General features: G+C 39.8%; 2 protein-coding genes across 3 annotated transcripts in view; one reads left to right on the plus strand and one right to left on the minus strand.

Annotated features, from left to right (window-relative positions):
- zgc:113278 (Translocating chain-associated membrane protein 1-like 1-like) overlaps positions 1-5,828 on the minus strand; it is a 17,325-nt gene extending 11,497 nt beyond the window's left edge. The window contains exons 1-5 of the mRNA XM_022676776.2: positions 5,569-5,828; positions 4,712-4,772; positions 3,699-3,817; positions 2,213-2,329; positions 657-715 (exon numbers count right to left, since the gene is read on the minus strand). Coding sequence (XP_022532497.1) covers positions 657-715; positions 2,213-2,329; positions 3,699-3,817; positions 4,712-4,772; positions 5,569-5,688 — 476 coding nt within the window. The 5' untranslated portion in view covers positions 5,689-5,828. The remainder of the gene's footprint in view (positions 1-656; positions 716-2,212; positions 2,330-3,698; positions 3,818-4,711; positions 4,773-5,568) is intronic.
- A 595-nt stretch (positions 5,829-6,423) lies between these two features.
- Positions 6,424-11,731, plus strand: aar2 (AAR2 splicing factor). 2 transcript variants are annotated; one of them, XM_007237649.4, is made up of 4 exons: positions 6,424-6,528; positions 7,766-8,536; positions 9,650-9,879; positions 11,160-11,731. In XM_007237649.4, exons 1-4 carry the CDS (start codon positions 6,447-6,449, stop codon positions 11,325-11,327), a joined length of 1,251 nt encoding a protein of 416 aa, XP_007237711.1. In that variant the 5' UTR covers positions 6,424-6,446; the 3' UTR covers positions 11,328-11,731. The 2 variants fall into 2 exon arrangements, with proteins under 2 accessions (XP_007237711.1, XP_007237712.1); XM_007237650.4 differs by having other exon boundaries at positions 6,430-6,518.
- The last annotated feature ends 11,276 nt before the right edge of the window (positions 11,732-23,007 follow it).

A 23,007-nucleotide genomic window follows, 5' to 3' on the forward strand; every position in this document is an offset into this window, starting at 1 on the left:
AAGAGACCACTTAGAAATGAGTTTCTCTGATTTTAGCAAATTGAAAACCTCTGGAATATAATCAAGAGGAAGATGGATGATCACAAACCATCAAACCACCAAACTGAACTGCTTGAATTTTGCACCAGGAGTAAAGCAGCATAAAGTTATCCAAAAGCAGTGTGTAAGACTGGTGGAGGAGAACATGATGCCGAGATGCATGATTTTAACTGTAGTAAACAGTAAAACAAAAAAATCCTCCACATTAATCTGCTGATCTAAACCTGATGAACTGAGATGGTGATTTGAGGTGATTTAATTGGGATGAGCTGGAGCTTCACAGCGTGAAGGAAAAGCAGCAACTATTTTTCAGCACCTCCAGGAACTCCTTCCTTCAAGACGCTGAGAAAACTATTCCAGGTGACTCTCCCTCATGAAGACACTGAGATTAAAATCTCACCAAGAGTGTGCAGATCTGTCCTCAAAGATAAATCTAAAGTATTAATCATAACACCTTTTTTTTTAACACATTTTGTTTACAGAATAATTCAGCATGTCTTCCTGTAGAGCTTTAATATAATCTTTAATATTAAATTTACAATGTAAAAAATCATTAAAAGAAAGAAACACACTGAATGAGAGAAGGTGTGTTTATTTTACGAGCAGGTCACACTTACGTCATGTGGGTATGAGGGTATCCCTCCCACAGAAACGTGGGATTTGTCACAAATTCCTCCTATCAGAACAAGAGAAACACCATCAATTTTACACACACACACACACACACACACAGAGACGCGCAGACAGAGAGAGATTCCCAGACAGAGAGACGCACAGACAGAAGCACAGACTGACAGAGATGCAGACAGACAGAGACGCACAGACGAAAAGAGGTGCACATAGACTGAGACGCACATACAGACAGAGAGACAAAGACAGACAGGGACGCACAGACAGACAGAGACGCACAGAGAGAGAGAGAGAGAGAAGCACAGACAGACAGACGCAGATGCACGGACAAAGACGCACAAAAGACGCACATACAGACAGAAACGCAGACAGAGACGCGCAGACAGACAGAGAGACGCACAGAGGTGCACATAGACTGAGACGCAGACAGAGACGCAGACAGAGAGACATTCACAGACAGAGAGACACAGACAGAGAAGCACAGACTGACAGAGACGCAGACAGACAGAGACGCAGACAGACAGAGATTCACAGACAGAGAGACGCACAAGACTGACAGAGACGCAGACAGACAGAGACGCACAGAGACGCACAGACAGAGACGGACAGACAGACAGAGACGCACAGACGAACAGAGGTGCACAGTCTGAGACACACAAAGACGCACATATAGACAGACGCAGACAGACAGACAGACACGCAGACAGAGACGCAGACAGACAGACAGAGACGCACAGACAGACGCACAGACTGACTGAGACGCACAGACAGACGCAGACAGACAGACAGACAGAGACGCACAGATGAACAGAGGTGCACATAGACTGAGACGCACAAAGACGCACACATAGACAGAGAGAGACACGCACACAGACAGAGACGCAGACAGACAGACAAAGACGCACAGACAGACAGAGACGCAGACGCACAGATAGAGAGACGCACAGACGAACAGAGGTGCACATAGTCTAAGATGCACAAAGACGCACACATAGACAGAGACGCACAGACAGACAGACGCTCACACAGACAGGCGTGCACAGACACACATAGACAGAGACGCACATACAGACAGGAACGTCTAGACAGACAGAGGTGCACATAGACTGAGACGCACAAAGACGCACAGACAGAGAGACGCACAGACAAAGAGACAGACAGAGTTGCACAGACAGACAGACGTGCACAGACACACAGACTGAGACGCACATACAGACAGAGACGCACAGACAAGGAGATAAAGAGACGCGCAGACAGACAGACATGCACAGACACAGACTGAGACGCACACAGACGCACATACAGAAAGAGATGCAGACAGACATATACACAAAGACATATAGAGACGCACACAGACACACACAATCAATTAAACATACTGACACAGAGAGAGACATGTGCAGAGACCCGCGCACAGACAGACAGACACAGCGACAGACAGATAGAGAGACGCACAGACAGAGACGCACAGACAGAGACAGACAGACAGACAGAAATGTGCAGGTTAGTGAGTAGTGGTGAGGTGGTGGTGATCAGGACTCACGGCGGTGAGGATGCTGCAGCCCCAGATGAAGGAGAACAGGTAGAACGCTGCCAGCTGACCCGACTCATTAAACTTACTGTGCTTCGTTTTAGACAAGTGCAGCCGCCGGTTAATCTTCTGCACAGAGAGAGACCAAAACAAACAACATCACATCACAACAAACAACATCACAATAAACAACCACGTTACAAACATCTACACATTAAACACTGCTGGAGTTCAGATACACATCATAACATCTTAACCATGACTCTCCAAACCATCACTGATCATCAGTACATTTTACATTTCGAGTCTGGAGGAAGAGTGGAGAGACACACAGTCCAAACTGCTCGAGGTCTAGTGTGAAGTTTCCACCAATCAGTGATGGTTTGGAGAGACATGTCATCTGCTGGTGTTGATCCACTGTGTTTTATTATCAAGTCTAAAGTCAGTGCAGTTTTGTTTTCCCACAAAATCTTACAGCACTTCATATCTTACAGCTTCCCTCTGCTACTGACAACTTTTATAGAGATGTGGATTTCATTTTCCAGCAGGACTTGGCACACTGCAGAAAGTACCAATTGGTCTTATATATAATATTCTAATTTTCTGAGACACTGATTTTTGGGTTTTCATTGGCTGTAAGCCACAATCATCAACAATAAAAGAAATAAACACTTAAAACAGATCATTTTGTGTTTACTACATCTATATAATATATGAGTTTCACATTTTAAACTAAATTATTAAAATAAATTAACTTTTCAATGATATTCTAATTTTCTGAGATGCACCTGTTTCAACAGATATTAAGGAAACATGCTGAGTTTAAAGCACTATCAGCTTCAGTCAGTAGAGCTAAAGCCAGTATAGTAGTATGTTATGGAAATCTGTGTGTGATTGAGCTTTAGAATCTACAAATCTACCACAACATATAAGTGCAGCTTATTTAGTGCATGTTTATACCTTTAAATTCAGACGATTAAGTAAATACACGACATAATAAAACAAAGATAAAATAAACTGCTTTCAAAAATAGCAAAAATATATTTTTTTTCTATAGTGTAACATGCCAATATTATTATGTATTTTCTTGTGATATATATATTAGTATAGTATCGCAAAATCACAGTATCATGATTTCATTATTATGGTGAGCACCTGTGATTTCCAGGGTTTTTCACACAATTTACACACTATTTTTAAATTAAGCCTCAAATGGCCATAAGATTGGCTTAATAAAATATACACTGACTTAAAACCTCTGCATTAAAGTAAATTTGTTGCATATAAATAACAATTAATAATTTGACAAAGCAGTGCTATCACGTTTTTAAAGATTTTTTGACACAATGTATATCTGGCAGTTGTTCTTCTACAAAACAATTATAATAATAATGTAATTTTTCCATTAATCAAACAATAATTGTCCATTTATCTCTTCTTCTACATGTCAGAAAGCTTTACATATTCAAACACACAGAGAACCCAACCCATCACTTACGTCCAGCACGTATTCCTGGATCAGGGCGTGGAGGATGATGGCGATGAGCAGGTAGAAGAAGACCGTGGCGATGTCCTTCGGTCCGTACTGGTAAAAGTTCACCGGCTCAGGCTTCTCTTCTAAATTAACAATAAACATAGGAGCAAAATGCAGATTTTGCCCAAGACCAAACCAAAGCTGAATGAAGGCTCAGCCAAGATTGACCCAAGCCTTATCCAAGATTAAGCCAAAAAAAAAACAAGGCTCAACCAAGGCTCAACCAAAACTGATCCGAGAATGAACCAAGGTTCAACCATGGCTCAACCATTACTGGTAAAACAAGACTGAACCAAGACTCAAATCATGACTAAATCCAACAGACAGACTCCACCAAGGTTAAACTGAGACTAAACCAAGGCTCAACCAAGAATAAACCAATGCTCAACCAAAGCTAAACTAAGGCTCAACCAAAGCTAAACCAAGGCTCAATCAAGAATGAACCAAGGCTCAATCAAGAATGAACCAAGGCTCAACTAAGGCTCAATCAAGGCTGAACCAAGAATGAACCGAATAGTAATCAAGGCTCAACTAAGAATGAACCAAGGCTCAACCAAAAATGAACCAAAGCTAAGCCAAGGCTCATCCAAGAATGAACCAAGGCTCAACTAAGGCTCAATTAAGGCTCAACCAAGAATGAAACAAGGTTTACGCAAGCCTCAACCAAGACTGAACCGAGTAGTAATCAAGGCTCAACTAGGAATGAACCAAGGCTCAACCAAAAATGAACCAAAGCTAAGCCAAGACTCATCCAAGAATGAACCATGGCTCAACTAAGGCTCAATCAAGGCTCAACCTATAATGAAACAAGATTTACGCAAACCTCAACCAAGACTGAACCGAAAAGTAATCAAGGCTCAATCAAGCCTCAAACCTGACTAAATCAAAAATGAAAAAGGTTCAACCAAGAATTAACCAAGTATAAATCAAGGCTCAACCATAAATTAACCTAAAATGAAAGAAGGCTATAGACCCACCTGATGTTTGAGTGACATTGTACTGGACAGTGATGAACATGATGGCAAACTTTGCCGTTACCTGAAATCAAAAAGCAAATCTTAACGACTACAGAAATACAATACAAACAGAAAAATATTTGAAAATTAAAGAAAAGATTTGGCATCAATTTTATGAAATGGGTCTAGGCTCTTATGGGTTAAAATTGATAAGCTTTCTACTGGTGGAATGGGCACTTATTTGTTTGTTGGGTAGATATGTCTAACTGTGCTATTCAAGAAGAAGGGATTCCAAGCAACCAATGAGAACACCCTGCAAAAATGCAGACCCTTTAAAGCTGTGTAACATAGCACTGAAAGAAATCCTTGTTATTTATGTTAGATCATGATTTTAACCTTAAAATATTTACAGTCATGTGTCCACAATAAGAAACAATCATGGATGAGCTGCTCTCTGAATTTATAAATAGGTCTGTGCTCTTATTGGTTAACATTAATAAGCTTTCTATTGGTGGAATGGGCACTAATTTGTTAGCTATTAAATTATAATCAGATAATTATCTGCCTAAATTATAATTGGGTATCAGTATTGAGGAATAGGTCTGGGCTCTGACTGGTTAATCAAGTGTTTAAATTAGGAGTTTTGCTCTGATTGGTTAATCAGTGGTTTAGCTCTGATTGGGTAATTAGGAGTTTAAATCAGGGATTTATATCTGAATGGTTAATAATGGTTTAAATCAGAGGTTTAGCTCTGATTGGTTAATTAGGGGTTCAAATGAGTGGTTTAAATGAGGGTTTTAGTATTGATTGGTTAATCAGGGGTTTAAAACAGGGGTTTAGTCTCAGTTTAACCGGTTTAAACCCGGATTAAAGCTCACCTCGAACATCAGCCCCAGCAGGATGATCATCGCCACACACGAAACCATATCGGCGTGATTCTGGATCACAAACTCGTGGCTCAGAACCGGGGGGCTCTTGTTCTTCTTTCTGAAGCCCATGCTGGAGCTGCGCGCGCGCGGTAATCCGGGTCAGAAGCTCAGGTGTGCGCAGGTAGAGGGTAATGCAGGTATTGAGCTGAGAGTGGGGGGGGGTAAGTTTGGAGGATCTGCTGCTGCTGCTTCTCCCAAAGCTAACACTACACCAGCTGCCGGAAACGTACAAAATAAAAGCCACTTCGCACAATAAAGGTCTCCGTACAAAATAAAAGTCCTTTACCGGAAAACGAATACATAAGAGGCGCTGTATAGAAGCATTAAAGAAAAATATTTGAATTAGTTTTTGTATTGGTTAGTTTCATTAAAACAAAAAAGAAAAATATGTATCGTAATGTAAACTTGCAGACTTGTATGCTTGTATATTAAAAAACTATTTCTCAATGTAATAATTTATTTCATATTTCATGTTTACAAGCATTTCTTTATTCATTTCATTATATAATACTGTCACAAAAATAAAAACTAAACTTTATTTACGTTGTTTAATAGACAGAATCGGTTATTGTTGATGCTCTGAATCTACATTTACAGTGCTTTTAGGTGAAAGTGGTTCCCACTAATAATTAATAATAATAATAATTATTATTATTAGAAGTAGTAGTAGTATTCTACACTGCAAGTCCACAGTACTGGCTATGAAATATGAAAATAGAATACAAACAGGAGATACATATTTTATATAAGTAATTTTTTTGTTCTGACTCTTATTTTGAAGTTTGTCGAGCTTTTGAACCGGAAGTTTTTAGTGTAGCTGGCGTTGTATGAACGGTGTGTGTTTGGATCTGTGTTTATTTACTGTATTTAATATTTCCTCTATTCTCTGCACTGCAGCAGTAAGTCCGGGTAAATCCGCTTATTAATTAAATCTGTTTCTATTTATTAGATAAATAAATGACTTTATTTTTTCAGCGCCGGTTAATATTTAACTATAATAATTCTACCACTCTCTTATAGATTACTGTAGATGTACATGTGTGTTCAGTTTAGAGAGAGATTTAGTTTATTAAAAGCTTTACTCACATGTATTTCGTATTATTTCACTGTGCTGGAGCTTTATTTAACTGTTCATCACTCATTAAAAGATGTATAGATGGATGGATGGATGAATAGATAGGTGGATGGGTAGATGCATGTGTGGATGAATAAATAGATGGATGAGTAGATAGATAGATGAATGAGTAGATGGATAGATTAATGGGTAGATTAATGGGTGGATGAATAGATGAATGAGTAGATGGATAGATTAATGGGTAGATGAATGGGTGAATGAATAGATGAATGGGTAGATGGATAGATGAATGGGTTGATGGATGGGTAGATGGATAAATAAATGGATGGTAGATGAATAAGTAGATAAATAAGTAGATGAATGGCTAGATGGATGGGTAGATGGATATATGAATGGGTGGATGAATAGATGAATGTTTAGATGGACGAGTAGATGAATGGATAGATGGATAAGTAGATGCATGGATGAATAGAGGAATGTTTAGATGGATAAGTATATGAATGGTCAAGTAGATGGATGGATGAAAGAATTGATTGATGGATGGCTAGATGGGGAATTGATAGATTGGTGGATAGATGGGTAGATGATGGATGGATACATAGATGGGTGGGTGAATGGATGGATGGTATATGTGTGGATCAGTTAATGGATAGATGGTAGATTATAGATGGATGGATGAATAGATGAGTCTATGATAGATTGGTGGATAGATAGATTGGATGCATGGATTGCTTAGTAGCACCGCAAGCATCGCCTGGTCCTTTTCCAGTGTTCCAATTAATATACCAGCAAATATCTGTTAAAAATATGTAGATGATGATTCTAAAAAAGTAAAAGTAATTATCGTCCAGCACCGATCTAAGTGTTTGATGTGGTGCAGTGGATAACACCACCTGCCTTTGAGCTACTATATGGGAGACTGAGGTTCAATTCCAGGTCTGGGTACAAGTCCTTGGGCAGGACTCCTAACAAAAGATTGGTCCACCTCTGTAATAGAAATAAACCTATAGGAATAAGTTGTTTTTTGTAATTATTATAAGATGTGCTTGAACTTCTGCTCTGTTTCTTCAGGAATGGCAGAAGCAGGAGCAGACATGGACCCTGAGGTGGCTCTAGGACTGTTTGAAGAAGGAGCTACGTTGGTTCTGCTGGGCGTTCCTGAAGGAACAGAGCTGGGTATCGACTACAAGAGCTGGCAGGTGGGTCCCCGGTTCCGCGGGGTGAAGATGATCCCCCCCGGGATGCACTTTCTCCACTACAGCTCTGTCAGCAGTGAAAGCTCTGGTGGGGAGGTGGGCCCCAGGAAGGGTCTCTTCCTCTTCCTGAAGCCCCGGGAGCTACTTCTGGCCCACTGGGACAAACAGGAGGAGGATCTGGACTTCTCCGACTCTGAGAATCCAGAAGACGTTGCTCGAGTGAAGGCGGGGCTTCGTGAGCTGGACTCGTACCTTGGGGCGTACCCCTACGACACGCTGAGGAAGTGGGTGTCTCTGACGGATAAGCTGAGTCAGGAGGTGGCCGTGGCCCTGCAGCCGCTCAGCGGGCGAGTCTGCGCCTTCAGCGACGTCGTTCCCGAGCTCCAGCTGAAGCTCACCAAAGACCGAGCCGAGCAGAACCTTCCCCGCAACGACACGCAGTGCCAGACCATGAAGGAGGGGCTGGACCGGCTCCCCAGGATGAAGCAGAGGGAGGGAACCGAGCTCCGGTTCTCACAGATCCCCAAACAGACGTATCCTCCGGGAGCCACGCCCGCTCAGATCACCCAGTGCAGCATGGACCTCAGCTACGCCCTCAACTGCCTGCTGGAGGACCATCATAAAGACCAGCCACTCAACGTTCTGGGTAGGAATAGCTGTTTTAACTAGTTCTGCTGTATGAATGTTTGGTAACACTTCCTATGAACCCTGTATTCATAATTGCATTATAAATGCATTCATAATGCATTATATGACATGCATAATACCTTATAATGACTGTAATAAGGCTGTATAATAACATAGGTACTAGTAAACTACAAGTATAAAGAAAGGGCTCACACTGCCTTATAATATCTGTATATAAGAACATCATACAATGTAGTGTTGTACCAAAATATACCATATGTGTTATAGTGCATTACAACACTACGTTGTAAAATGTTCTTATGAACAGATATTATAGGGTTGTAAGCCCTTTCTTCATAAACCCTTATACTTGTAGTTTATAATGTGTTATGAATGTTGCTGTAAGTACTTACAAGTTATTATACAGGCTTATAACAGTCATTAGAAGGTATTGTGCATGTCATACAATGCATTATGAATGCATTATGAATACAGGATTCATAAAAAGTGTTACCGAATGTGTTTATATTTTGGAATAAAGAGCGTGCAAACATCTCAAAGACAATGGGAGTTATAATTTTATGATAAAAAATAGACTTTAAAAAGTTCTTCACATGAATACATGCCTGTTAGGGATGCTCCAATGTGGGAATTCTGGGCAAATTCCAATATTCAATACTACACATGTAGTGTACCAGTCAAAAGTTTGCCATCATTTCCATTGTAATTGAATAGTGAAGTGATCTAGAATGTGAAGGAACACATAAGGGACTTAAAAGTGTTCAACAAACCAAAATAATTCAGATTGACGGTCATCTTTTTTCATTCATTTTAAAATGTTGTGCTCTGGTGATCCTGCTGTATTTAACAAAGACCAAGAACAAGAGGATCTTAACAGAAGGACACCTTTAAAGTCATTTTTTTTTAACTTTTTTATTTAGTTGAGTAGTTCTTGCTTCTCATAATTACTCAAATATTCACTATTCACTGTATACCTGTAACTCTACCTCTTCACTACTTTACTGTAACTGATGCTCTCAAACACTTTATTAAGAGACAAGAAATTCAAGTTTGTGTCCAAACATTTGATACTGATACTATATATATATATATAAATGTGTTTCTGGTTCAGGGGAGCTGCAGTTTGCGTTCGTGTGTTTTCTGGTGGGGAACGTGTACGAGGCGTTTGAGCACTGGAAGCAGCTGCTGGCTCTGCTGTGTAAGAGTGAGGAGGCCATGAAGGAGAGGAAGGATCTGTACCTGGGGCTCATCTCCGTTCTTTACCACCAGCTGGGAGAGATTCCTCCAGACTTCTTCGTGGACATCGTCTCCCAGAACAACTTCCTCACCTCCACACTGCAGGTAAAGACTAGGACTTTGGGATATAAAAGGTGTCTGAAATGGCTGTTTATACTCTGACATACCTATTGTAAAAGGACATTGGTGAACTATGGTGTCCCATGACTTTTGGCATGTTGTCATTTCACACTCAGTTTGCTCGCCTGAAGTGTCCAGACCCTCAGCATATTTGAAATAGCTGACAAAATCTCAATAATGCATAAAAACTGTGATATTTCATCTGGTTGTGGCTGCTGCGCCTTCGCAGATCTCCACAGCCAGGGGAAGCTTCTCTGCCAGCACAATGACTGTTTGATTGATTGTTATGAGAAATCCCATTCATACAGCGGCCATTATTAATAGTCAACGATAAAGACCTCTTGGAGAGAGATCTATACAGAACTACAAATCATATTTGGGCCAGAACTTACTTTTAATTGAAAAGAACCTCTTTTTTGGGTTTTTTACATTCAATTCTCAGTGTAGAGGCGAGAAAAAAGCAATCAAATAGAAATGGAATACCATCGATTGGGAATTGGTATGATTTAATTCACGAAATCTATATAATGGAAAGAATAAACTAGGCTTCGAAATGATACATTTGAAGACATTTTTAATGATATTTAATGATATTTAATGATGAAATAATTTACCATTTTATTTTTTTTTTTTTTTGGCTCTGATACAAATGTAGAGATAAATCACATAGTGATGTAATCCACACTGCTGTAACATATTGATATGTGATTTAAAATAAAGAAAAAAAAAACATTCCTGTAATATTACCCTACCACCTGATTTTACCACTCACTCCAGATACTGCTTCTGGGTCTCTCAGCATGTCCAGAAATGCTTGTATACAGATAATTTGCTGCTTTTCTTGTCTGCAGGAGCAAAAACACCTAATTTCTTCATAATTGTGCTTTAGCTCCTTTCTGTAGCACTCAACCACTAGCACCCAGGATATTCCTTTAATTTTAGAACATAAAAATAAAGTGTTTTACTGTAAATGTTGAGAAAACTTATGTGGACAGCTTGTGGCTTAGTTATTAGCACGTTCGCTTGAGGTGTTGGGTTCAAGTCCCCCTCTGGGTAGAGTTTTCAGGAGAGGACAGTCGTTTTCCAGTCTTTTTCCAGCGTGTTAATTAGTGTTACTGCGTCCTTTGGATGTCTAGAAATGCACTATATAAGTGTAACTTTATTAATTCATTACAAATAATTGAGTAATAATTGAGTAATTTCCATTGTCTATTACTGTGCATTAATTCCCTGTATTCTTTTGTCTTCTGGTTCTCTTTTATCAGGATTTCTTCCAGTTTGCTGGTGGTTCTGGTGTCGATGCGACTCTGCGTAAAAGATCAGAGAAGTTTAAAGCTCACCTGACCAAGAAGTTCCGCTGGGATTTCGAGGCGGATCTGGAGGACTGCGCTCCGGTGGTGGTGGAGCTTCCAGAAGGAGTTACACTGGACTGATCGTCACAAACTCTCCTCCCAGTACAGGTACAGCTTTCTCCCAGCGGAGAGGACCAGCAGGACCAGTATCACCCCCACCTGAGCTGTTCAGTCCAGCCCCAGCCGAGTGCTGCTCCTCCTGCTGAAGCTCTGCTCCTCACTGATGGAGAAAAGACCAGTTATGGATTCCAGGACGAACACCTACATTCCACAGTGGAGTTAAAGGTGGAGGCTCTGTTTTCTGCATCATTTGTATAGAAATCTGCTGTTTATTTAATGTGTATAATAGGTGCCTCCACCTGTGTGGCCTTAACAGCCTCTAGTTCACACAGTCTGAAATCAGACGCAGATAATGATTAAAGCAGTTCAATAAAAAAAAAAAAAAAAGTATTTTTTTTTGTCAATAAAGTTAATTTTTGTACATATTTGTTGTTTTTTTTGTGTGTGTATTAAGGTTTGGTACACCATGGGCGACTAAACAAACCATTTTTACTAAGTATATTCTGAGTTGAACAGAGGGAATAGAGAATATATATATATTTTTTAATTATATGATTTATATGATTATCTCTGTTTTAGAATCTGGTGTTTTGGTGTGTTTATGACTAAACTAACTAACTCTCTTTCTCTCTCTCTCTCTTTCTCTCTGTGCCTCTCTCTTCCTCTCTATCGCTCTCTCTACCCCTCTCTATCCCTCTCTCTTTCTCTCTGTGCCTCTCTCTCTCTCTCCCTCTCTCTTTCTCTCTGTGCCTCTCTCTCTCTCTCCCTCTCTCTTTCTCTCTGTGCCTCTCTCTTCCTCTCTATCGCTCTCTCTACCCCTCTCTTTCCCTCTCTCTTTCTCTCTGTGCCTCTCTCTCTCTCTCTCTCTCCCTCTCTCTTTCTCTCTCTCTATCCCTCTCTCTTTCTCTCTGTGCCTCTCTCTTCCTCTCTATTGCTCTCTCTACCCCTCTCTATCCCTCTCTCTTTCTCTCTCTCTATCCCTCTCTCTTTCTCTCTCTGTCTCTCTCTTTTCCTCTCTATCTCTCTCTCTATTCCTCTCTTTCTCTCTCTCTATTCCTCTCTCTCTCTCTCTCTCTCTCTCTCTCTCTACCTCTCTCTATCCCTCTTTCTCTCTGTGCCTCTCTCTTCCTCTCTATCGCTCTCTCTACCCCTCTCTATTCCTCTCTCTCTCTCTCTGTGCCTCTCTTTCTCCCTCTCTCTTTCTCTCTCTCTATCTCTCTCTGTCTCTTTCTTTTCCTCTCTATCTCTCTCTCTCTCTCTCTCTCTCTCTCTCTCTCTACCTCTCTCTATCCCTCTTTCTCTCTCTCTCTACCTCTCTCTCTCTCTCTCTCTCTCTACCTCTCTCTATCCCTCTTTCTCTCTCTCCCTCTCTTTTTCTATCTCTCTCTATCCCTCCTCTTTCTAAAACACACTACACTATTATTACTGTCTAAATATTCACTTTTAAACGCTTAGCTTTTAAGAAGAAGAAAAATATGGTTCATCACAATTATAATTACCACAGGTTGTTGTTGTGATTAATCACATGCTTTTTAAAATCAAATAACATCATTAATTTAAATGTATACAAAATCAGAGTAAAGGTTCTTTACTAATTGAAAGCTTTTTTACATATTAAGCTCTGACAAAAATGTTCTTTAAAATGTTTAAAATGTTTTTAATGGAACCAGAAAGATCCTTTTTTATTACTTTTTAGATGTGTATTTGACACAGCTGGTCCACAAGAGGGCAGAGCAGCTCTAATGTTGCAGATTGGTGCCTCTTTAAAGTACAGGCACCAGTGAAAAGTTCATGAAACCATTCCAGCTATATATCTGATATCACACCAGAAGAAGAAATTAAAAATATCTGCCACTAGAATATAATTTTTCTTCTTCTCAGTGATTTTTATTAAGCTTCTTGTGCACTTTTTAAGTTATTAATGCCTCGTTTTAAATGTCAGGGCTCTCTGGATTCTAGTAAGGAGGTGTGGAGCTACTTTGAGCTGGATAATGATGGAAAAAGAGATTTATCAGGGTAAAATATGTCCTATATCACCCAGTCTGAAGGGTGTTTGGACAAACTATTAAAATTTCTGGATCTCTGAACGCTGTGGAAGAACGGGGGTGTGCTGTTCATCAAAGGTAAGTACTTTTTTATCATGTTTTACTACAGCAAAAGTCCATTTTACACCAGAGTTCTCCTTTAAAGTGTGAGCGAAAACCCTTCATATCATCCATTTACAAATAATATAAAAGAGGAAAACCAGTATGCGACATATACACTCTAAAAAACAGAGGTACGATATGAGTACTTTTTTGTACTCAAAGGTACAATCTTCATAATTGTACCCTGAAAGGTACAATATTGGTCTTTACAGGGTCAGATTTGTTCCCTCTGAAGTACAAAGTAATTTCTAACAGCAATAAGTACAAATTTGTACCATTTAACCAGCCAAAAGGTACATTCAGTATTCTGTATCACTGTACTAATAAACAATATATATTTTAATTGCACATTTTTCTATTTGAAAGCCAGACAATTTTGGATCATCAAGTTTTTGAGCCATATTTAGTTGATCATAATGTTTATAGTTTTTATAATCTTTACTGGCACAAAAAACATGGGTACAAAAAAGGACTTTCACTGAAAGGTACTTTTTGTACCTCAATAAAAGGTACAGCCCCAGCGACAAGCTTTGTACCCTTTTAAGTACAAATCTGTACTTACTTTTCTTAGTGTGTAGTGTGAGTTCTTATTTAGCAGCATGTGAGTCGGGCAGTTTAAGCAACTTCTGTGTGTATTCTTTTCCTCCTCTAGTCTATGGGTTACTATGCGAGTGCGTAATTGAGTTGATGAACCATTGGAAACTTTTCTTTCTCCAGCAGTCTGTTGTTTTTCTCCATCAGCTGCCAGGCTTTTATTTTCAGGCAGGATGATTTAGCTCCTACAGAAGAGCCGTCACTGAGAGCTGTCAACCTCTGTATGGAGGAAAGGGCCGGCCACGCCCCTGTTTTTCTGGAACAGCCTATAGGAACTGACCTATAGCTCTAAGTCTGGGGTCTCTTTTAGATGCATTAAGAGTGATGGGTAGGGTATATACTGAGTGTTTATTCAGTGTGGTGGGAAGGAGGAGTGGGGGGTTGAGGTGGGAGTCAAAGCTCCGGCTTAATTATCTTAAACTTCATTCACAGAGTCCAGACAAATGAGCTAAATGAGGAAAAGGAGAAGCGTGACTCCTCCACAGTCTTCCTCTATTCACGCCTGTTTCCCTCTCAGCCTCTCAACTCTCAGCCGAAGACTTTACGCAGATTTAAATGCTGAATAGTCTGGATTTGGCTTGCAAATGTGTTTGAGACCTGAGGCTTTTGTATTTCAGGAATTCTCTCATTTTAAAGTGACTTTTTATGCAAGTTCTGTTAAAAAAATCACAAACGAAGCAAACCACACACCAAACAAATCCTAGCTGTGGTTTAACCCTTGTGTGGTGTTCTCATTTTTCATCAAATGATACAAAAATATATCTTTTCTAACTCAAACTCATTGGCATTGGCTCATTTTTTGTGAAAAACATATATCAAAACAACCCCCCCCCCCACACACACGTTTATATTACATACAGTATGTTTGGCCAAGGGCTAATAAACATTGCTTCATTTGTAAATTTGAAACTAAACAAATTTTCTACTCATATCTTGAGTTTAATTCATTTTCTTTTACATTTTATTAAAAAAACTAATAAAAAAAGAGTAGCACTTTTTGAAAGAAATGTAACATAAGAAAGGTAAAGGGCAAATATTAACCATGTAAGCTGTTTATATTGCTTGCAATTTAGGTGAAGCGAGCATGTGTAAAGCATTTTAATGTAGAATTGCTTAATTTTGCTGAATTAAATACAAGTAACAAAGTAAACGGGTAACAAAAATATGAACGCCACACAAGGGTTAAATAACAGTAATACATAATAACTGGGTTTACACGACTATACATTATCATTATTAGTGGTGTCAATCAATAAAAAAATATCTACGGAGCCCCTAAGGTGACATCATGTAAAAAAAAAAAAAAAAATAATGCGTGGCCATGACTTATTAAGGTGTGGGAACGAGTTATTTAAATCTAGCCGGAGAATAATAAAGCTTGCTTTTCTGTAAATGAAAGAATAAAATATAACTAAATATTACATTAAAGCTCCTTTAATCCAAGGATAATCTTTAGTAAGAAAATTGAGATTTGGCGAATTGGTTTATTTTTATTTTTTCATTTCTGAATGAATTATGGTGATATTTTTGGAGAGTCTTGCAGTGAGACATGGAATAATTCTAAGTAAAAGACTCATTAATTCAGTAATTCTCATACTAAAAGCTGTCAAAACTTAATGGCTGTGATTTAATTAACTCGTTCCCATGCCTTAATAAGTCGTGGCCATGGCTTAATTATCTCGTTCCCATGCATTAGGATCTCGTTCCCACACCTTTTTTTTTTTTTTTTACATGATGTCAGCTTTGGGGCTTCGTAAATATCCTTCAGTCCTTAAGACTAAACTTAAAAGTGTTAAAGCACTTAGATGCTCTTATCTGGGAAGTCAATTTTTTTTAAATACCTGGTACAGTTGTTGAAATACTCATTAAATGTATTATAATTTTACTGTAACCTTATTTGAAATATGGGGTTACATACATGAAGTAGTTTAAATGTTTAAATGTTACTTTAAGTATATTTAAAATAGTTCCATTTTAGTACAGTTAAGAACACTTAGCACAATTTAAAAGTAAGCTTTTGTACTGTTTTTATACTATAATTAAAGTGTAATAAGTACAAAAGAAGTTGTTAAATTTTATCACTCTTTTAATATACTGATTAATAATAATGTGGCTATAAGAACACTTTAGTGCACTATAGTATAATAATGCTTAGCATACTTTAATCTACTTTTGTTTTTTAGAGCAGATCTGACAAGTCTTACCACGTTAAATGATTGGCTACTGCAGTTCAGTGAACACTGAACTTTATAAGCTGGAAAGTTTTGATTTGTCAGATTAAATTGATGGGAAAATTGAGGCGCTTCGTTATTTTGAACACAAGCAATCGGCCTTCAGTCTTTCGCTCGGACAGGATCTCGGCGTCAGGAGGGGATTGGGGGGGATTTTCTTGTCAGTTTCTTCGGTATGTTTCAGTTTTTGGGAGTAAGGCGTATGAAGGTTGATTAGCCTGAGGCTGGGGGACGGGCTGCTGGAGGCTGTCAGTCACTGTGAGGTTTGCAGGCCATTAGCTGAGCGATGGGGGCTGTAAAGTCGTGCAGGGAAACAGGCGGCCAAAGCAAACAGCCTTCCTGTTATTCCTGCCAAAGCGAGGGTCCCCACAATCCAGGAGGAGACCACGAGAAAAGCCTGAAGAGAAAAGGAGAGAATTTTTTTTTTTGCTGCTTTAGTTTTAGCACTGGAGCTACGAAGCTAATGTAGCCAAGGCTCGAGCTAGGCTCAGTGACCTGTATAGACCCGGCTAACAATGTTTGCTTGGTACAACATTGCATTTAACGTTCTTAGAACGTTCAACCCTAGTGAAAAAAGTAGATAAAAGTATACTAAGCACTATTATTTATAATGCTATAGTGCACTAAAGTGTTCTTGTAGCCACGTTATTATTAATCAGTATATATAAAAAGTGCTAAAATGAAACAAAACATTTTTTGAACTTATTCTACTTTAATTGTATAAAAACAGTACAGTATTACTGAAACTGTGCTTAAAGGAGGATCGGATCGAGATTTTGTGCTCGTGGGCTCCCCCTACAGTTTTAGAGTGTAATAAATGTTTCAGGCTGATTAGTTTCTCTTTCTTGTTTTCTGGCTTTCACAGACATATTCACTCTCTTTCCAGCTTCTGTCAGAGTGTCTGTATGTTAGTTTGTAAAGAATGAACCAGTAGTCTTTGTGGAACTGTTAGAACTAAAGGCCGGAAAGCAGGTCGCAGTTCTCGCGAGCGTATTCCTCCTATTACACCTCAATGCAGCGCTGCAGTGAGTTTCAAGCTGTAATTTTACTTATTTAAAAAGATCAAAAATCAAGGAAACCCTACCTAGTGCTGCTTTAACTGTAGTGAAATAAGGCTTGACTCAAGCAAAATCACAGATTTTTTGGGCTTAAATGTGGACTCAAGACTTGAATGGTGACTTGTAGTATGTTGTTCTTATTTTGAGTCAAATTACTGTACCTATAATAACGCATAAACACATTTTTATCAGATAAAAAATAAGATTTAATGCTTAAAAATAAAATAATTTCACTTGCTAAGTGTTTTCAATGGGACGTGCATTGCAGATGTGAGCGAGCAGTGCACATTACTCTGCACATTACTGCATGTGTAAACAGCATGGAGCAGCAGAGACGACAGTTTTTCATAGCAGTGAAGAATTTTTATCGTGACAGGCCTACCTGAAACACTTCCACCCAACACTTGGTATCTTTAGTGCTAAAACATCATTACAGACAAACCAAGTCTCCCTGAAGCTGCGGGAGTCTCCCGCATTTGGGTAGTGGCTCCCTGATTCCCGCGAGTCACATATAATCTCCCGCAATTCAGAACGAGCGCCCCAAACGCGCACACAGGCCACAGACTTTTATTCTCTAATCGCGTGTGGGAAGGAGAGAGAGAAAACAGAGAGGGTTCTGATTGGCCTGTTCTCTGCAAAGAGTCTCTGAGACAGCCAATCAGTTTTTAGTGTGGGCGGGCAGTGTTTTTCCCCCTCCCGGACGAGATTTGTTCAGCGAGTGAGAGAAAGCAGATCAGGGCGGAGGCAATATTAATAATTATTGTAAGATGATATGAAATGTTTTTGATGTTGTGCAATTTTTTGTGATATTGTAACTGTCAATTTTTGTCAAATAAAGGCTTTTTTTCAAAAAAAAAAAAAAGAAAAAAAAAGGAAAGCAGATGCAGGACCTTCCAAAAAGAAAAAAGATAAAACTCATTTCACCTCTGAATCTGAATACTCTAAATTTAATTTAAAAAAGTAAAATGAATTAATATAAAAGGAAAGTTTCATTATCCTTTGGTGTGTGCGCAAGATTTTTTTTGTTTTGTTTTTTTTGTGGCGGGGGGTAGTCTTGGGGGGGGGGGGGGGGGTTGTGGTCTTAGGGTAACCTCCCTGAAATCAACGTTTGCAACTTGGGATGTCTGTCATTACAAAGTGATAAACGCTTTATGTCCAAATTTTGAGAAGTTAAAACTTCTCCAGTTGTCAAAATAGATATTTGGGATAACTCAAACTGAGTTTAAATATGTAAATTCTGTACGTTTTTAAACCAAACCGTTCCTCTTGTGCTGAATGGGATGAATAATACATAGAGCCAGTTGCGGTGGGTTTATGAGGGAAGGCTGGCACTGAGGAACCTCAATGGAGAGGAAAGTTCAGGCAGCAGTCATCCCACACCCCACATCCCCCCCCTTCACTTTACTTCAGGCCCCTTCAAAGTATAATCACAGGGATATGGTCAATTAGAGTGAAAGCCCCATTCTGACAAGTCATCCTTTTTCATTAGCGGCTGCTAACGCTCTGCTTCAAAAACAATAGCAGACTTTCAGCAGAACGTGGAGCTCACTGAGAGAACTGAAGGGTCGGAAAGATGAGCTGAAGCTGATGGATTTAAATCCCTGAGACACAAACATGCTCAACAAAAGTCACATTAAGAGCCCCATCCATATTCATGCGCTTAATCCAAATAATCATTCATTTCGCTTGGCGTTTAAAGGACAGTTTGGCAACAAATCAGGTTAGCACAATTTTCCCTACGATAGTGCTTCAGCTATAGAGCTAAAATAGCGAATATATAAACATATATAATCTGTCACTATTTCAACTTAGATACATCTCAACTAGAATGCTCCCACAATTTGGATTCCCTATATACCAGGGGTATCCAAACTTTTTTTGTTGGGGCCAGAAGGAGAAATATATTTGAAGTCACGGGCCACAGACTCTGTAATAAAACAAATAATGAAATATACCACTTTAAATAATACTTTTTTCCTGATTACTTTCATTTACACACCATTTTACTTGACTTACTCTCTTTATCTTTGACAGTGTTGTGTAAACTAAGATTTTTCAAATTGATGTTTCATTTCATGATGTCTCTTAATATTAAACTCCTTAATTACAGCAACTTTTAGACTCTTTGGCCCGTTTTTCTGCACTAGAAATGCACACTCTCTCCGCTTTTAGACTCTTTTGCCCCGTTTTTCTGCGCTAGAAATGCGCACCCTCTCCGACTCTTTGGTCCGTTTCTGACACCAAGCGTTCAAACTTTGAATCTCACATTATAAAAACCTGCTTAACAGCGGGCCAACTATCATTCTATTTCTAAAATACCTCACGGGCCGCTCCAAAAATGGAAACAGGACGTAAATGGCCCGCGGGCCGTATTTTGGACACCCCTGGATTAGGTCATAAAATCAGTCTGTCAACTAGGTTGCCTGTAGGGAATTTTTTAAAGTTCCAGTAGGTGTTTTCTCCGTGGGTCGAAGCACTTCATGATGCCTCATCTACCCATCACTACAAAACAGGATTTAAACATTAACGCAGTGAAGTGAAGGAACCTGACTGATGTATAACACGCACAAGACCAGACAACCAAACACTGAAAACCCAGGGGATTAAATACACATGGAGGGAACAGGAAACAGGAAACACCTGAGGGCAGGTAATTAAGGGGCGGAGCTACAAATGAACAAAGGTGGGAGCACTGAAGACATGGGCGGAGATATGGAGAGACAGTTACCTCTTTTTTGGGGAACAGACATGGACATGTGAAGAGATACAGTGGTGAATATATAATTATTATTTTCAATACCATAGTTGCACAGGCAATAGACATTATACAGTTGCAAGAAAAAGTATGTGAATCCTTTGGGATTATACTTGGATTTCTGCATATATTGGTCATTAAATTATATGTTTGCATGTTTTTATTGAACACAACATGTTAATATTCACAATGAGGGGGAAAAAGTATGTGAACCCCTGGGCTAATGACTTTTCTAAGAGCTAATTGGAGGCAGGATGTAATGAGATTGGATGTGTTGGTTAAAAAAAGCTGCCCTGCCTTATAAAAAAAAAACACCAGTTTTGAGTTTGCTGTTCTTCAGAAGCTTGATTGCTTGATGTGAATGATGCTTCGCACAAAAGATCAAGCTCTCAGAAGACCTACGTTCAAGAATCGTTGACTTGCATGAAGCTGGAAAGAAAGGGTTACAAAAGTATCTCTAAAAGCCTTAGTGTTCATGTGTTCACGGTAAGACAGACGCTCTACAAATGGAGAACGTTCAGCACTGTTACTGGAGCTACTCTCTCTAGGCGTGGTAAAGTCCTGTAAAGATGACTGCAAGAGCACAGCGCAGAATTCAGAACTTCCAACTGATAGTAATTTTTAGCAGAGACAATTACCTCTTTTCCTCCAACAAAGTGCTGGTGCCAGAGCCGGAGCCGGTTTCTGCGAACCTGCTAAGAACATGTTAAGAACCGGCCCGTGTTTTCACTGCTCCGAGGAGTCACTCACTACATATGTGAATGTGGGCGTCAATGTGGGCAACAACAAGTCGAGGGGAGATAAAAAAAAACAACAACATGGCGGAACCCGAGATCCTTTTAAAACGTATGCTGCTGTCCTCAGTGGAGCACTGTTGATTCATTTTCATTCATTTAGCTGCTTCTGCTGCTCTTAACTGTGAATGGAGGTGAGGTTTGCCCCAGAGACGCTTCAACGCCCCGCCCTTTGGCCGCTCGCGTCACAGGATCGCTGGTTCCAGACCAGCAAGACCGGCTTTTCTGGCCCAGAAACTGTGATTTTGCAGTGGAAATGCAAAGAACCATTTGTAAACCTGGCACCGGCACCGGCACCATGCCGGTGAAAAAGTGCTCAATAAGCCCAATAAACATGGCTTGGACAACAAACAAAGGATTGGACAAAACAGTTCAATTAAAAGTTGAGTGACGGAAACCATATGCAAGTTACAGTACATGATCTCTGTACTGAAACCACCAATCATCATTCTTTCTTTGACCTAATCGTGGGTTGGGGGTGAAGCAATGGTGCAGTGGTCGTGAGTTTAACTGGACGATGGTTTTCTACAGTTGGCTGAAGCACAGTTACCTCACAGCGTTTGGCTGAAGGCGTCGGCTGGATGTTACAGGAATGAGCTGAGTGATACAGTGCTTGTGTCTTCTCACTTTAGTGACTTTAGTGCTTTTGGAAAAGTTCAGCTCCAGTTTAGGAGCAGTGGTTTGACACTGGGATGTTTATCCTGGAATTTCTTGAACCACTGAGATGCTGTGAAGCTCACAAACCTCTGATACTTCCATTAGAATAGAGATGCGAACATGAGTGAAGTCTTGGATGAAATGTTTAGGGGGATGAACTGATGAAGGGAATATTTAGAATAGATAGAATAGATAAAACAACAATGTTCATTTTACTCAAACAGAAACCTATAAATAGCAAAATCGGAGGTGTAGTCTCTCTCTCTCTCTCTCTCTCTCTCTATTTCACTCACACCATCTGTCTATCTCTCCCTCTCTCTCTCACTCTCTCTTGCACCATCTGTTTCTCTCTCTCTCACTCTCTCTTTCGCTCGCGCTGTCTGTCTCTCTCTTTCTCTCACTCGCTTGCTTGCTTTCTCTCTCTTTCTGTCTTTCTTTCTTTCTTTCTTTCTTTTGCTTGCGTGTCTGTGCCTGCCTGCCTGCCTGCCTGCCCCTCTCTCTCTCTCTCTCTCTCTTTTGCTCTCTTCCTTTTTTGCTCATGCCATCTGCCTGTCTCTCTCTCCCCCTCTTTCTTTCACTCTTGCTGTCTGTCTCTCTCTCTGTCTTGCTCCGTCTGTCTGTCTCTCTATCTGTTTCTCTGGCTCTTACTCTCTCTGTCGCTCTCTCTCTCTCACTCACTCGCTTGCTTTCTCTCTTTCTCTCTTTCATTCTTTCTTTCGCACACATCTCTCTCTCTCTTTTGCTCTCTCCCTTTTTTGCTTGCGCCATCTGTCTCTCTCTTTGCTTTCGCTCTTGCTGTCTGTCTCTCTTTTTCGCTCTCTCTCTTTCTCTCTTTTCTGTACCGTTACACCACTATCTTAGTGATATGTGCAGGACATCCTGGAGACTAGTTCTTTTCAGAACTACCAACTGATAGCAGCATTTTTCAGCAGGATGAGGCTCACCCACACACAGCAGGGGTTTCCTCCTTTGGTGTTCTTCAGAAACCTACAAATATATAGCTACAGGATCTACAGACACAACTGCAACATCTGTGGGTATATATGCTGCACAATGCCATAAAGAACCTCCTTTTAATTGCACAATTCCTTCACATTCAGATTATCTGTTAAATTTCTACAGATAAGAAAAAAAATTACACTTCTGTTTCACTTCCATTTCTGAGCAGCCCTTGTTGGGAACCCTCGCTGCTCGTATTTGATTTTGGCCGAAGTATCGCTTTAAATCTTTGGAATGGGCCTCTCTGGGAAATGACTCGCCTATAATCCATCCTTTAGTGCTTACATATGTATCTGAACGATGTTTTTACAGCAGTAATGCTTTGTTCCGATGACGGAAAGTGCACTTTATGGATTGATGTGATTGAGTCCTTCACTTTTCAGTGTAAAAATTAACTGTAAAATTACATCCACATGCTGTGAGTGAGTTGTGTGTGTGTGTGTGTGTGATTGTGTGTGTCCTCGCT

Source organism: Astyanax mexicanus, chromosome 13 (genome assembly GCF_023375975.1).
Source record: "Astyanax mexicanus isolate ESR-SI-001 chromosome 13, AstMex3_surface, whole genome shotgun sequence".
In the NCBI taxonomy this organism is placed as follows: Eukaryota; Metazoa; Chordata; class Actinopteri; order Characiformes; family Acestrorhamphidae; genus Astyanax; species Astyanax mexicanus.

Excerpts from the sequence above, each read along its gene's own strand:
- aar2 (XM_007237649.4), top strand. The coding sequence starts at position 6,447 with ATGAACGGTGTGTGTTTGGATCTGTGTTTATTTACTGTATTTAATATT. Across the intron at positions 6,529-7,765 it reads CACTGCAGCAGTAAGTCCGG|GAATGGCAGAAGCAGGAGCA; the intron begins GTAAATCCGCTT and ends CTGTTTCTTCAG. Across the intron at positions 8,537-9,649 it reads CCAGCCACTCAACGTTCTGG|GGGAGCTGCAGTTTGCGTTC; the intron begins GTAGGAATAGCT and ends TTTCTGGTTCAG.